General features: G+C 43.2%; 1 protein-coding gene across 1 annotated transcript in view; it reads right to left on the bottom strand.

Annotated features, from left to right (window-relative positions):
• Positions 1 to 13,074, bottom strand: part of ADAMTS17 (ADAM metallopeptidase with thrombospondin type 1 motif 17) — a 150,721-nt gene that overhangs the window by 108,921 nt on the left and 28,726 nt on the right. Inside the window, exon 7 of the mRNA XM_021552577.3 lies at positions 7,145 to 7,188. Coding sequence (XP_021408252.2) covers positions 7,145 to 7,188 — 44 coding nt within the window. The remainder of the gene's footprint in view (positions 1 to 7,144; positions 7,189 to 13,074) is intronic.

Here is a 13,074-nt window from a genome sequence, read left to right on the forward strand (position 1 = left end):
AGGGGAAGTGATGGAGCTGCAGAGTTAAGCAGTGCAGCAAGGATGGCAAATCTCCATTTACATGGATGAGGCAAGAGACAAGAGCAGAAATACTACAAACCCCAAAAGACACTAATGGTCTGTCCACAGACCAAATATAATGAGCTTGTTCTGCTCGTGTCTGCCTCAAAGGCTTCTCAGCCTCGCACACACAGTAGCCAGGAGCAGTTCCAGAGCTTTTCCTGACAGTTGTTTGGCAGTGTGGGCTTAGCTGGACATTATTTAGGTTCCTGCCTCTCTGTTTGCAAACACAATGACCCCTGTCTGAGATAAACAGCAGAGATTTCTTTAAATCATCATTAAATGTTGCTTAGCCATAAGCAAAGCCTTGGTTCTCAAGCAATGTGCCACAAATCATCCCTAATTTAGAAAATAATTGAGGCACAAAGATGTCTAGGAAATAAAACTATAATTCAGAAGTTATAGCATAGTATATTCAGGAGAACCAAAACCCTAAGGCCTGCCTGTCACACAAAATATTAAAATATTATACTTCTGATTGTTTTTTCTCCATGCCACCATGAAAATGTACTGAATTGCTTCTGAAGGACAGTATCCTGTAAGATCACTGGGAATTGTTAACTCAAACAGTCCTAACAAGTCTTTTCCCCCAGAGTGATTGCATGTCAAAGCCCCAGACACAGCAAGAGGGTGAGGGGAAAGGAACATCCCATGCAGGTATCTGCCTTTTTAGCTATGAGACCAAAATTCCCAGGTGCTTTGTGTACATGTCTATATAATTTCACACAGACAGAAATGGCCCTGGAGTGGAATGCAGGACGTGTTTGCACCTGCACTAGTCAAGCTGCACAATGATTTAGCACATAAAGTGATTTATGAGATGGAGTTGAAATCAAAGAATAAAGCCAGAGTATCAGAAAAAATACCAACAAAGTCATGGCAAGTATTTTCCCTCGTGACTTAACTCTTTTCAATAAAGGCAACAGACAGAAGCTTTGTTACTCATCAGCTGGACACTAGGCAAGGATTTGGGCTGGAGTCCTGGATTCCTGAGGGGGAAGGACCATAGTTCTGGTAGCCACTGAATTTCTTTAAGAAAGCCAGGCTGGATGGGACTGGAGCAACCTGGTTTACTGGAAAATGTCCCATAGCAGAGGGCTGGAATGAGCTGGGCTTTAATCGTCACAAATCATTCTCAAATTCTATGATAATTCTATCAAGATGCATTTCATTCAAACAGTAACAGCACCACCCTGTATAATGCTGAGATGCGATGGCCTGGAGAATATTTACTGAATAGTATGTTGCCTGGTAAAGTACTAGGGGTCCTTTCCACAGCATTTTAGACTGTTGCTCACTTGCATTTATCAAAACACATCCCCATGAACCACTACTAAAACCATGGGAGAAGGCAAAGCTTTCAAGCTAAAATCACAAACATCCAGCACCAGCTTGGGGATGAGGCACAACAAAGACAAAAGCTCTCAAAGTCTGAAGGTCAGGAGGGAGCAATCAACAAGAAAAGCAAGATTTAGGATGAGTAGAGACAAGCTAACAAACTAAAGGGGTGGGGGGGGGGGAAGTTGATGGGAATATTTTGGACACGCTGGCCTACATCTGACGACTAGGAACATATTTCAGAAACCAGCTTAAACATCTATGAGCATTAATTGCCAACAGCAGTTTGATGGAGGACATGAAAGGCCAGGTACAGAGCAGGAAGTGTGTTATTCCTCCCTGCTGACAGTGTTTAGTTCCAGCTCCCTGAGAACAAGCTTCAAACACACACCACACTGCAAGGCTACTGTTTTATCTGCTGGGATGGGTGAGCATGACAGACAGATAAATAATGGGAAAATAAAAGGGCCTGAAACACATTTTGGGGCTGAAAAAGGAGAATGATGTATTGAGGAGAACTAATGAGGAACTCCTGGAGGTTTATGAAGACTAAAGTGGAGTAAACGTAGGGAAATTCCGTGACCTCGGTGGGCACGTCCTGAGGTCTGAGTGATGGAAACCAGAGCCTGCAGGGCCCCTGGGAACAGCAGCCTCTGCCTGTCCAGGCCCAGCTGAACAAAGACAACACGAAGGAACAAAACTGAGAAGAGCTCCTATGAGCTCTGAACTAACCCCAGAGAGAAAAAGGGGAAAAGGAAAGGGAAGGGAGTTAATCACGAGAACAACTGAGGGTCTGCGAGACCTCCGAGCTGGGAACTGGAAATACATGGAAGAGGGAAAAATGAGAAATGAACAGAAAATCTGTAAGTAATCCTCTTCCCACAAAACACTTGCATTTCTTTTAACTATCCAAATTATTTCCTTCACCCAGTACAGGAAACAGGGAGAAAAATTTAAAAGTTGAGATAACTGCGAGTCGATAGCACTCACATTGATAAATTCCCAAAGAGTGATCAACCACCTATTTTCTACAACAACTCCTTGCAGCAGGACAATATGAGCTCCCAGCTAAGGACAGTACCTTTTTCAGCCAAAGAGATCAAGAATCCACCAATGCCCTCAGTACATGGAATGAATAAAGACAAACCTAAACAAGACTACTGAGCTGCAAAAGAAACCCAAAGGCAAATAAAATTCAAATGCTCTACTCTCCTTAACACTGAAACCAGAATGTAAGATGGTTTCAGAAGGGTTGCATGTCTCAGGCAACATCTAAGAGCAGGACCAGCATCCTGACCCCAATGAAGCCACCACTAAGATTCTGAGGTGGGTGTAAGCAGGATTTTCCTCTGGTCTTTAATGCCACAAGTGACAGAAATTTGCAGTTCTGTGAGGTCCTTTTCTTTCCCAAACACCAAATCAACTCTACAATGTTTCTTTAAGACACATTTTAACCTCCAGTGTGCTCATTTTAATGCATTAAGCTGGGTTTGGGTTTGGTCTGAAGCACAGTCCCAGGCTTTTGCTAAAGCCAGGCACTGCTGCTCTAATGAATTGTTTTAAGCAGCAGGTATTTCTATTTATTCTGGCATCAAATAAAAACCCGCCCTGGAATATACAGAAACATTCAACATGAACCACTATGGAAAATGTTTTTAATGTGAGAATTCCTTTTCCACTCAGAGTAAACCAGCTAGTCTTTTCCCTTTCCTTGGGGATGAATTCTCTGTTGGCAGGGCACTGGAATCAATACAACACAGGGAGGAAGATTTAAATTAACAGTACAGACAGTACACACAGAATTGTCTGCTGCTGTGGACAGGCCAGCCAGAGATGGCAAGTGGCCAAGGAAAAGGTAAAAATGTGCAGTCCCTTATTCAGGTGTTTTACATGGAATAAAAAAACCTACTTGGAGACACAGACCACAGATCCTTTTTTGCCAAACCTGGGCATATTTTGAAACACTTTACTGTGATAAACAGCCAGGAGATGGGAATGTTTTTCTCCAAACACTGATTCACTTGTGGAAAGAGTCTGGAAAACTATGTTTCTCAATCACTTCCACTCTGTGCTTGGTTTTCTCCAGGCAGCTATTCCTTCAGCTCAGCCTGCCCCTCTGCAGTACACACACTTACTCTGCTTTCTTTTCCCCAACATCAAGCCACAGAGGAGCACATGTGACTGCAGCAGAGGTAAAGTCATTTTTAACCAGGGCAATTTAAGGATATTTAAGACACATTCTCATTTTCCATTTCCCAATTCCACACTGCCCCCAATTTTATTATTAGCTGAATACAGGGAAGCTTCAGCTTGGATCTGGGGTAACATGTACACTGAGGAATGAAGGCCAAGTTTGCTTTGAAATATGCAGGATCATTCCTAACTAACCGTAAAGCTGCTTATTTGGCACTGGCAGTGGAAATATTGAACGAAAGGGGCATTCTCAATCTGCTTATGTCACAGAAAGGTTGGATTCTGACAGTGTGCAAGGCTCCAAGCTGCAGCCTGATATTAATAGCAAGACATTAAACTCACAATTTGGCTGCCTGGGAGGCAGCTCTGCTGGAACACAGATTTTTCTGCAGGAAACGGCAGCTCTGGGTGAGGGATGAGCCCGAAGCAGACTCGGGAATTTTCACTGGTGTGTGGTAAGGCTGTGTCACACAAAGAGAACCTTCCTGCTCCAAGGGAGGAGCAGATCCCACAGCAGAGGCTGCTGGACCACAACAGTTCCACACAGGAATACTGTTTTCCTTCTGTCCACCTCCTCTTGAATCCATCCATTCCCAAGCCTACCTTACCCAACCAAGTGGGGCAATGAGCATTAACAAACTATTTCTTACACAAATGTGGTTCTGTCCCATGGTGCAGGCAGTGGGGTCTACACCCCAAGACATATCTACACATTTTTCCCATTTTTGAGCTTGTTTCTGCCATTATGTAACCCTCCACATTACCCTGGCAGCTGGGCCAAGAAAATTTGAACCAAGTCCCCAGAGCAACTGGTTTCAGTGAGGGGCCCCTGCCAGAATACAAATACAAACCTCCTGCTGCTGTTTTCTTGCTGTGTCTGCATGGCAGGCAAAGATTCCAGACAGGTTTTTCAATATGGATCTTTCAGAGCACAAATGAACACCTCTTATGAGCCATTTAAACTTCATAATCCCACTTCCCAACAACAGCTGGGCCTCAAGGCTTCTGCCAGAGTAAGTTCTGCTTCCTTATTTCTCACAACACAAAGAAAATCAAGGCATTGTCACTGAAAAATAACATTATCTACAGGACTCAGAGTCCTCTTATTTCAGGACATATAATCCAACCGATTCCTTAGAGTCTCTTGAACATGACTAAGCAACATTAGATTTTGGACATGTACTGCATCACACCCCCAAGAACCCCACACTCTTTACAAGAGACCTCTCTAAGCCATGCAATCTCCTGTAGCTTTGCACTCAAAATCCTCATTTCACAGAGGTAGACAGAAGCATTCAGAATGCAAGTGACTTGCCAAATGTCACAAAATGAGTCAGTGCCAGAGCTGGGAATAGAAATCAGGAGTCTAAGAGTCCAAATTCTCTGCCTTATATAGAGCAGCAACCTCAGTCTCCTGGTTTAGGAGAGCTCACTACATTTACAGGATGGCAGCATTGGCACTGCAAGGGCCAACCTCAGCCATAAGCAGGTGTAAAAACACACATGCACCTGCTGAGACCATGTTCTTCATCTGTTCAAGTGTAAAGCAAGAAATGAAAGCAAGCTGCTGTTGTAGAGAACTTTTGGGGTGTGCAACAACCTCAGCATAACCATTAAGACCAAATGTGATGTCACTCACTGGACTCACTTCTTGCTCCCACAGGCAGTCCTGCTGATTTGGAAAGGAGTATCTGGGAGCTGGAGTGAGAAACAGGAATCTGGCAACAGCAGAGATGGTTGAAACACAAGATAAGCCTTCCCTAAGCCAGCATGGAGGATCAATGGGCATCCACCTGTCTCAGTTGTTGCACTCATATTAAGCCCAAGTCAAAGCCATGCTACACTGCTGCTCATACCATCCAGGTGTGTGCACATGGCATGGAAGCTTGGCTATTAAAAACCTATTTATCAACAACTGACACCTACTTTTCCCAATCCTGACAAAGAGAGAATATCTTGCATGGTTAAAATTTGGTACTACCAACACTAATCACTTTCTCAAACCAGCTGCGTGTCACGCACGAGCATTCATTAATTTATTCTTCCTCTGCCATGAAAAAATGCAAATGGCACAACAAGGCCAAATGGGGCACAGAAAATGTGTAAGTTAAGATATAAGTGCTTTGCTGCCACATAATCAAATGGCAGAGGAGAAGGTAGGAAAAGCAGGACTGAAGAGAGCAAAGAGGCCAGACTGGTTTTGTCCCAGGAATATTCACTTTCTAAATATCTTGGACAACTGTGCTGGAAAGAGTAACAAGTGAGTTTAATCTTCATTGCTGTGATCTACTTTCTCCACTGCAGCCACAGTCTGCAGCAACTTGCAGCACAAGAAATAACTTGGGTATTGTAAGAACAGAAAAGAAGTCATAAAAATATTTCCTTAGTCATGTTGTCTCTGGTAATATAATTCCCTGAATAGAGATCTTCAACAATACTCTCTTTAAATATGGAAAGAGCTCTGACTTTAGTCAGCATGTGTATTCCATCAGCTTCTCTCTCTTTTTTTTTTTTTTTTAACTTCTTTATTGTATCTTACCACAGCCACCTCCAGGTGCAGGCACACAGTGTAAAAACCTTCCTCAGTGGAAGTGTTTTTCATTGCACACAGAATAAGCACATTGTGAGGGATTCCAAATGGAAAAAACTTGAACACAGAGGCCAGTCCTTGCTCATGGGTATATATCCTCCAGCCCTGTATTTCCTTCTTTCACCTGATGCCCACACCAGGGAGGGAAGCAGCTGCATTCCAAGAAGAGCCTTCCACAGGGCTCCTGCTGAAGGCACTTCCCTCCCTGCTCTGCATCACCCACTGTCCATAACCCCTGCAAGTGTCTCCCTGAACACTGGAGTGTAACAACAGCTGAAAATTAGGATCCATTCCAAGTTTACACAGAATGGAGGATGAGAGGCCACCTGACTTTGAGGCAAGTTAAAAAAGTTCATGCCATCATCACAAGAGAGGATGGTGAGCTGTGTCTCCAAACACTGCTGCCACTGTGGGGATTAAAAAAGAAAACAAAACAGGAGAACATGGTGAAGGTTACTGCTACCTGAGTGAAATAAATAAAGTATTTAATGTGTGGGATGTAAGGACCCTGTGTATGCAGGCTTTGGACACGAGTAAAGGCAGTTAGGAAGTAGGAGGAGCAGGAGGCTGAAAAGAAGATTTAACTTGGCTTTCCCACAATGAGGTATTCTTCTCCAGTGACTGAGTGCCAGCTTGATCTGGGAACGTCACACAGGTTCTCACAATGGGAAATACACCCCTTAGTTAGCAAATTCTTGTTTGAGGTGAGAGAACTGAAAGGAACATTATACAGACACACCAAGAGATAGTTTCTTCTGCATCCAAAGAATGGATTAGAAGGGGTTAAAATGTAATGGCTTATTTATAGCTCATACCTTACTCAGCTAATCCATATCTGCATCACAGAGGTACACAGAACAGCAAAACCAACATTAAAGCAAACCAGGAGTGCAAGATTGCCCAGAACACTCCCCTTAGCACAGATGTGCCTATCAAATACCCTCCCATGCCTCTTGCACTTACCCACAGTGTCACAAGGCTCGTCTTTGTGCACGCAGAAATCTGTCCTAGAAAGAAAAACAGAACAGAAGTGAAATGTATCCTATGCCTCCAGACCAGGAAAAAGCAGTTGTGCATGACTCACATATCATGGGTGTTGAGGTCTGGGGATTTTGTAAGGCTGCTGTGCAGTCTACATGATGACAACACAGATAGCAGCCCTGATTGCTACTGAGATTACGGGCAATTATGTGAATCAGCCCCATGTACCACAGTCCAATTTAAGAGACTTAAGAGTCAGCACCCAGAAAGCCCTGCCTCAGTCTGTGATGTCACATTCATTCCACAGCTGGATTAAAACTGAAGCTCTTTCCACAAGAGAATTGTAACAATAAGGAGCAGACACCCTGAAAGACAGTGAGAGGAGAGGTGTGGGGCACAGCCCAAGGGCACAGAACTAATAATATGTACACAGAAATTCTCAGTTCTTCAACAGAATAGAAAAGACCATGAAAAAAGCAGGACTAAAGAGAGACAGACAGATGTTGACACAGAAGAAGAAAGAGAATTTCAGGATTTTCCTGGTAACGGGCAAATTGGCTTCAGCTAAACTTATTACAGTCAGATTTGCCATGTTATGGTTTGAATCCAACACAGAGAGCTTCAAGAGACTCCACTTGGTTGCCCACATCTCATCAAGGCAGAAGACACTATAGATGCCAGTGGCATCCACAAATCACCCAGGGATCCATAGAGTTGTATTAAACAAAAACAGAATAAAAGCCTTGAAGCTCACCATCAAAGCACTGACACTTAATGTGAGAATGTGAGATTCCTCATGACAGAAAAACAAGTGTGTGTGGGGGAAAAGTATTTTATAACTAAATGAATAGCTTGAATACATTTCAAGATGCACTTAGACCTAAACTTTTAGGAGCTCTCTTCACCAGAATTGCTTTGCAGTGCAATCCACAATGAAAACATCACCAGTGCTAAAACATTTCAGAAGTTCCTCAAGCCGAGGGAAGCTGAGGAACTGCAGTCTCTATCACCTTGGCTTTCCTCACCCTGGGAATAGGCATGAGAATCCTATTAGTAAATCTGGAGTGTGCCATTTGAAATGCCTGAGTTCCCTTGGGATTTGGAGTGTAAGAGTTTGGCAGGAGGAAGGATCAAAAATACTTTGAGAAAGATAAATACTTCAAAAAAGAAAATACTTAAGAGAAATATAAAAATAGATAAATATTAAAAGTGCTCTTTCCTTGAAGAAAGTTATGAAACTAGAGTTTATAGGAAAAGGGATTTAAGGCCCAGGACTGTGGCTGATGAATCCAGACCCTCTACACCAAACTCCTTTGAAAGCCACAAATCAAGCTGTCAAGGGCTTGGAAGGAGAGCACAAACAGCCATTACCAGTTCTTGTTCAGCAGACATTGAAAACCAACCACGCTTCAGTGCAGAAAAAACATAACAACCATCAAAGTGTTAAAAAAATCAGACAGGAACCAACCAAAAATCGGAAGCTACGACCACACACCAGCCTCAGCTTTCATTTTTCACTGCAGCCTGTGTCTCAACACCTTGGCATTCCAGCCTTCCCAAGGAAGACTAATGACAGTCTCCTGACGGAGCTGGCACCAGCGCGCCTGCTCGGCTTCCCAGAGCCAGCTTGACAAAGGTTTATTTAAGGACTTATTATGTTATATAAACTGCTAAATCAAACAGATGCTTTTCTTGTGACAACAGATAGCTGAACTATTAGTGGATGGCAGGAGGCCACAGCTAAAAAAGCCTCTCTCTCTCTCTCCAAAGCCTGTCCAGCCCTGCAAATAATGCACAGAATTTCTGCTCCTCATGCTGTCCCACACCAAAAGGCATCTGGCACTTTTTGGCAGCTCCACAGAGGAATTACCACCATGTTATTAAATAATGGGTAAATAATCCAGCACAACTTGCAGACTCCCCTACAGAGGTAGAACAACCCTTATGTGTGAAGAGAGTGCTGTGAATGCTGTTTGGTCAGGGAAGGGCTCAAAGCACATCATCAGCAGAACTGAACATCGCTGGCAATTCAAGTATAAAACCTGCTCAGCCCATCCTTAAAGCTGTCATAAAGGAGAAGACCAAGAGACTACATCTTCTGTTCAAAGGTATGTACAAAAATGCCAGGATTTAAACCATCTGGACCATTGCAAATATTTTATTCCAAAACTCTGTGGCCAAACAGAAAAGCACATCCAGACCTTTAGTCACAAACCAGCTCGGTGGGTGTCTCAGTCTTCTTCCAAAGGCAAGGACACACCTCATCACAAAGCCCATTGCTGAAACTCCTACAGTCCTTCCCTGGCAGCCAGAGGGAAAACACAGCATGGAAAGGTGTTAAGAATGATCTGTCTCACCTGTGGCTCAGTCACACCAGTGATTTAAATGGCTCCATCCTGGCACCTGACACTGATCTAATTTTAAAAAGGTTTCAATCGCAGGTATCTCTCTGGCACATTTTTGAGCTCAACTGCATGGGTAATTTTGAAGTGAGAGCTTGACATGACAGGTACTATGATACTCAACAATGCAAGAAAGGTATTTTAATATTTATTGCATGTGCAAAGGTCTCTTACCACAGAGACATAGGCCTGTTAGCAGAATTTTTACAGAGCTCTGTTGAAATAAAACTACTGCAGGAGCTGCAGTTCAAGTCCAACATCTGACCTTATCACACAAGGTCTTGGATAATATATTGAAATCACAGCTCTAGCTGTGAACCAGTTTTACTCTTCACTTTTAGCCATTGACTGAATCAAGCAGGACATGAAGTCTCATCCTGTGACCTGTGAAATTCTCAGTCATTATCATGTGTGGTACCCAGCAGAGGTTTCCCTTGGCATAGTATATAACAATCCTCAAAAAAATGATAACAAGTTAGTTGTTTTGTTCAATAAAAATAGCCAGAAGAGCTCAAAACTCCTCCTACAGTTACTCTTCCATCTGGCTCCCACCAACTGGAAAAAAATACCTAACTGTGCTAAGCTGAACTCTGCAATTCAAGTCCTTCCTGTGAGAAAGAAGGACAGAAGTTGAACTGTGCAACAGGAATAAGAAGCATTCTGTTAAGTGGCCATTCCCAGCATCCTTCAAATGACATCTTTTGACCAGTCTAACCCTGCAGGGTCATAAAGCTAAAGGACACAGGAAACTGGTATAGTCCAGAACCTGCCAAAATAAACTTTCCACATCCATAGGTACATTCAACAGCACTATGTGCCCAGTTTCCTCCATGCACAGTGAATTCCTCCATTTGCCCATTTAATGGGAAGGCAAAGAGCTGGAAAGGTGGAAGGGAGGATCAGGCTGCAAATGAAACAACTACACCACTGTGTCAGGAAAAAACAGTCTTTGCATAAAGACAGCTCTGAACCTGTCAGTGCTGGGACATTTTTTGTTCTGCTGTCACATCATCTACATCTAATATGTGACCCAAACACCTCCAGCCAGGAGCTGGGATAACATCAGTGCGCCTGAAGATTTCCCAGGGAATGCAAAAGACAGAGGGATCAAGAGAGGGAATGTATTTCAAATGAGACATGCTTCTAAAATCACTAAGATACTGATTCTGCAGACAGAAGTTATTCTTGTCAGCTGCCTGTTATAATATGAAGTACACTATCCAAAGATGCCAGAGACTTAAATTTCTGCAAGTTCAAAACCAGAATCTGAATGAGGAAAGTCTGATGGTTATAGAGACCACAACACTATATTCAGACCTTCAGGGCTGTGGCAGATTATTCCCACTGTCTCACTTATTCACTAAGCTGCACAATGCATCTAATTTCACAGGCACAGTGTGTCCCTTACCTGGAACTCAGGTGGATACCATTAAAATCCCACAAGAGTAATATTTGCCACCTACATAATCTACTTTTACATACAAATGAGGATATGGGAAACATCACTTAGAGGTGAAGTTTCAAAAGGCAAGCGTGCCTTGGTGTTTCAAATGAACCCAGCCAGATTGGAACCAGAGGGATTTCTTCAGAGCTTGACCCCAAAGAATCTGTTTCTAGTCCTTAAAGCAGCTGCAGCTGCTGAAAATTCAGCTTCTGCTTTTTCTGGCGCAATTGCTTGTGCTGGACATGCTGTTGCTCGCACATCCTCTACCACTGGTCCATCTGTACAGTCTGGGGAGGGTCCAGGGACACACACACACACACGTTTCCAAAGCCAAGAGGAGAAAAATTCATTTCCCTGACACAGGAATGGGGCTGCTGGCCCAGAAGTCTTCCAAACAAAGCAGCATCCTCCACGAAGCAGAAGCAGGAGGGGTTAAGGATGACAGGACACAGCAAGAAGGATGGAAAGACTCCAAGTGCACACTGGGACTCTCCAGCAGCAAAAATGCTGCTCCTGTGCTCAGCCATGTGCTCCTTGGCCTGAACCTTCTCACCAAAGCTCAATCTGGTTTCTAACCCAACTTTCCCAGCTATTTCCCAGCTATTTCCACTGCAAAACCCTGCAAATCCATTGAATGATTCCTTCTACAAATTCTTCTACAGCTCTTCCTCAGCAGCCTGAGTCCAGCTCATTTAGCCTGACATCATGCATTCAGTTTTGAGAGCTGCAGAGGTGAAATGCTCTGCTCATTCCCCTCACCCTGTGCTCAGAGCCCATCAGAAGAGATTCTCTCTATCTCACTTGTCATGCAGGACAACTGGATACCCAGATGAGTTTAACAAAAATGTTAGTTATTTATTTAGGCCCTGATCCAGTGGAGCACATGCTTAACTACAACCAGGATGTACAGCCTGTTGACTTCAAAGGAACTATTTCCCCTGTCTAAACTGTTAAATATCTGCACAAGTGCCTGGTGGACTGCACTGAATACAGAGGAGGGAACAGGGTTTGGGGGAGCTGCACACACGTCTGTGAAGGAGATTTCTCAGGAACTTTGCTGGCCTCATGCCCTCCACACCAGCTCTTTCACTGAACACTCACCAGAATCCCATGGACAGTTTGCAGTGGGGCTGTTAACACAAATCTAACACTAGAGATTATTACAATCAGGATGGCAGTTTATGCAAAAATATGTATTTCTACTTAAATTGTTGGCAGAGAAAATAAGTGAAAGAGGTAATATTGAACTGCAATACAGACATTTCCTGTCTCAAACTGGGGGAGAAGGGGGTAGGAAGTAGTGGTTTTCTAGCACAATGAGCATCCACATTACACCTTAATTTTGTATTCACTTTAATTATTCAGAGATCGCTTCTGTAAAAATGAATACTTCTTTTACATCTTAAAGGATGCAAAAAACTTAAAATACCATGAATTTGCTATTCAGAATTTGTGGTAACTGTGGGGAACATGGGACTTGGATTGTATTGTGAAGTTGAGCTCAGATAGAGGAAAAAAAGACTGTTGTCCCTACAACACCCTTTTTCTTGCTTTATCTGATGTGTTTAACACATCAGTAAGTTCAGAATTACAGTGGGCAAAGAATTTTGATTAAATATTTCTATAAAGATCATTTCACATTTGAAATAAATGCATGAGCTTTCAAATACACAAACCAATCAGGAATTACACCCCTCCTATATCTCAGTTGTCATAGAGGAGAGTTGTTGAAGTGGTTATTTCTTTGGGCAAAGAGAGAAAAAATTAATTTAGTTTATGGTATTTCTCTCCCTCTTTTTTTAGGAGATAACTCCCTCCCCACTGCTGACACAGGGCCTGCTCAGCCGATTCACCCCTAATTGCACACAGAGCACCTGAGCTCAGCAGTGTTCTCAGCTCCACACCTTCCTTCTCCTAGGAAGGAGGGCTCCAAAATCTCCCCTGTATTTTCCACTCCTACCAGCTGGTGTGAGAAAAGCACCCCTGTGCTACAGCCACATCCTGACCCTGACTGTGACACCTTGGCTCAAGAGGAGAGATGCTTTTGTACAACCTTGTTAAGAATG

The sequence above is a fragment of the Lonchura striata genome, chromosome 11 (assembly GCF_046129695.1).
Source record: "Lonchura striata isolate bLonStr1 chromosome 11, bLonStr1.mat, whole genome shotgun sequence".
Classification (NCBI taxonomy): Eukaryota; Metazoa; Chordata; class Aves; order Passeriformes; family Estrildidae; genus Lonchura; species Lonchura striata.